The sequence below is a fragment of the Odontomachus brunneus genome, unplaced genomic scaffold, assembly GCF_010583005.1.
Source record: "Odontomachus brunneus isolate Ranch 3 - 2012 unplaced genomic scaffold, Obru_v1 Obru_scaffold_071, whole genome shotgun sequence".
NCBI classification, from domain to species: domain Eukaryota; kingdom Metazoa; phylum Arthropoda; class Insecta; order Hymenoptera; family Formicidae; genus Odontomachus; species Odontomachus brunneus.
Window position 1 is genome coordinate 1345303 of NW_022639521.1, and position 2833 is coordinate 1348135.

General features: G+C 30.5%; 2 protein-coding genes across 9 annotated transcripts in view; one reads left to right on the forward strand and one right to left on the reverse strand.

The window, feature by feature from the left end:
- Positions 1–2833, forward strand: part of LOC116846861 (four and a half LIM domains protein 2) — a 642247-nt gene that overhangs the window by 424091 nt on the left and 215323 nt on the right. The gene's annotated exons all lie outside the window — the stretch shown is intronic.
- Positions 1–2833, reverse strand: part of LOC116846868 — a 24622-nt gene that overhangs the window by 18204 nt on the left and 3585 nt on the right. The window contains exon 1 of one of the 4 annotated variants that reach the window (XM_032821250.1): positions 194–1692. The exons of the other annotated variants lie outside the window; for them this stretch is intronic. Coding sequence (XP_032677141.1) covers positions 262–1566 — 1305 coding nt within the window. The 5' untranslated portion in view covers positions 1567–1692 and the 3' untranslated portion in view covers positions 194–261. Of the gene's footprint in view, positions 1–193; positions 1693–2833 lie in introns of those variants that run through there. 4 annotated transcript variants of the gene reach the window in all.

Consider the following 2833-nt stretch of genomic DNA (forward strand, 5'->3'; position numbering starts at 1 on the left):
TAAGTACTTTTGAAAGTATATTCATTATATTCAGTATACTACATAATAGACATTAAAGACGCGCCCAACATTTTTTTAAGGAAAGCATTAAAAGAAAAGCAATGTAATTACGATCTTTACGTGTGCACAGTATGCTTAGGAAAGAAAATATAAAAGGATCAAGAACAAAAATAAACTTATAAAAGACTTCTACCTTGTATATGGCGCATCATGATATGACCAGTGTAACGATATAATTATCCTTCAAATAAGTTACTGGTACTAGCACTGGTTACTAGTACTGGGTTGATTGTCATTACTAGAAACATCTAATTTCTTATTTCTGTTAGGTTCATTATCATAAATAATTACATAGTGATGAGGAAAGAACACAGAATCACTTTCAGCATCTCTATATGGTCTACAAGATGCGAATTTATTCCTCTCATTAATGACAGGCTCTTTGCGAATTTTTTCTTTTATTTTCGTGACAGTCTCTTGCGCCTTCCTTTCTGATTTGCAGGTCAAAAGTAACGGTGTGCTCAGACACATTGCTGCTCCAATAGCCGTTTTATCATTCTTAAAATCTATGTCAAATCCCATGATTATATTTGGTTCCAAGTTTTTATATGTCTCAGCGCATATATAATGTTTATACTTCGTAGAAATATAAATAAAGCAAAGTTTTTTGTTTTGAGAGAGGCAAGTATCACAAAGCTCTATATTATAAATATGTTCTTTTACTTTAGGTCCTATAATTAGAATTGTTAACGATGAATCCGGAAGCATTTGATGTATAAAGAATTCCCAAGCCAACTGACTATTTTCATCAGTAAAGATTCCGGCTATAACATGAATTGTAAAGTTTGTAGAAGATGTCAGTTTGTATATATCTGTTCTCGTCGTTATGTTAAATAACAACGTCAATGGTCTTGAGAAGTAATTAGTATATAAAAAATCAGCATTGCTCCAAGTATTCAAATCTCTACTACGTCCTAAACTCTGTTGAATATATTCTTTCATGTCGCTTGGATAAGAATAATTTAGAAGTTCTACTGGCTTTGGTATAAACATTTCATTTATTCCGATGCTGTTGATATCCAGTGCTGTACAAAGCCGTAGGTCCATGCAGCCATGCACAGGTGCCACCGATATGTGCCTATAACACATGCTGACCGACATACATGCTTTACAAACTATACTCAGGTTATTCTGGCGGCGGCATTTGAGACACGATTTTGCAAATAGCAATATTTGCTCTTCATATGGTTCCAGATTGCGACCCAATCTATACTTAACTCTTCTCACATTAGTCTTCTTTAATTGAGTCCATTCCTCAAGAGTTATATCATGGGAACCGTATAGTTCGTCACGCAAGCTTATTACAGCCAGACAAAACTCTTTGTGTTGCTCTAGATGCAATTCCAAGTGCTGCTTACAACAGTATGAGATTAATTGGCACCAATGACATTCTTGCAGGCTCTTTGAGATTTTGCAAACATGACAGACGTACGGATTGAAAAAATTATTATAATTTACGATTGGGTTTCGTATTATAGATGATTCGGGAAACGCCTCGGGAATCATGTTTAGAACGATATAACTGACGTACAGAGAGTTATATTTTATAATGTTAATTATAAAATAATGTTATATAAATAAAACTTGTAATATTCTTGGTTCACATCGTACGAATGGAAATGAGTTGTGGCTCGAGTATATATATTAATCCTGCGACTGTTTGAAAAACACTAATAATATCCTTAGAAACGTTTCTGCGTATATCGTAAGGTCAATCATATTTATATTCAGAAATATAACGTGTTACGCGAATTTATTGGTAGAAATAGAATATTTTAAACAAGCATAGTTGCAATAAACATATATATATTATAATATAAATAAATGTATTATATATATGTACATATATATATATATATTTATGTATTAGAATATAATGTTTATAAATTTATTATATATATGTACATATGTATTTATTATATATATAAACATATATATATATATATATATATATATATATATATATATGTATATATATAAATTTACATTATATCTTATTATATCTTATCACATAAGTATTTTATAACAGAGATGAAATGTAGGACGATAATCAATAATTCTCTTTAACTTGAATCTGCAATGCAATCAATACTTCTAATTAGAGTTTTTAGTGTCTTTGGTTCTTGTATTATAATGCTAACATGAGAAAAATATAATAGTAAGAATTACTATAGAATTTTATATTTTATGTAAAAAAAGGTCGGAAGTGTAGAAAATATTTCCTTTGTGGATGAAACAAAAATTCACGTACGCTACAATCTTAAAAGAAAGAGAAAGAGTAACGAAAAGTACGGGAAAAATATATAAAAAGATGAAAGAATACCAAAAAAGTAATACGAGAGTATCAAATTCTTTTGAAATGAAGTGATAAAGATGTACTTCTATTGATTGTCTTTTTCAATTCTTTATGCACTGTTTATTTCCGCCAGAATAATGAAAGATTTACAAGTGTTTTTGCGAGTGTCAAGAAGTATTATTTGATTTGACTTTGCAAATATAACGGATATTTCGAATAGAATTTCGTAAATACGTTTGTACCTATCAAGGCGGCATATGACAGTTTATTTATATTAAAGCATGCGTGTAGAAAGTATTGTCAAGTCATACTTACAATTAGTGAAATACGTGCGATACACAGAATCCACACGTTCTACGGTTTCTACAGTAAAACCGCCTAAGCGCATCTTTGATTTATAAAATTATGGAATAAAAGCTTATTCATCAGAATTGCTTTCCCTACAGATAGAAGAGAGCGATGAAAAGCATCACGATA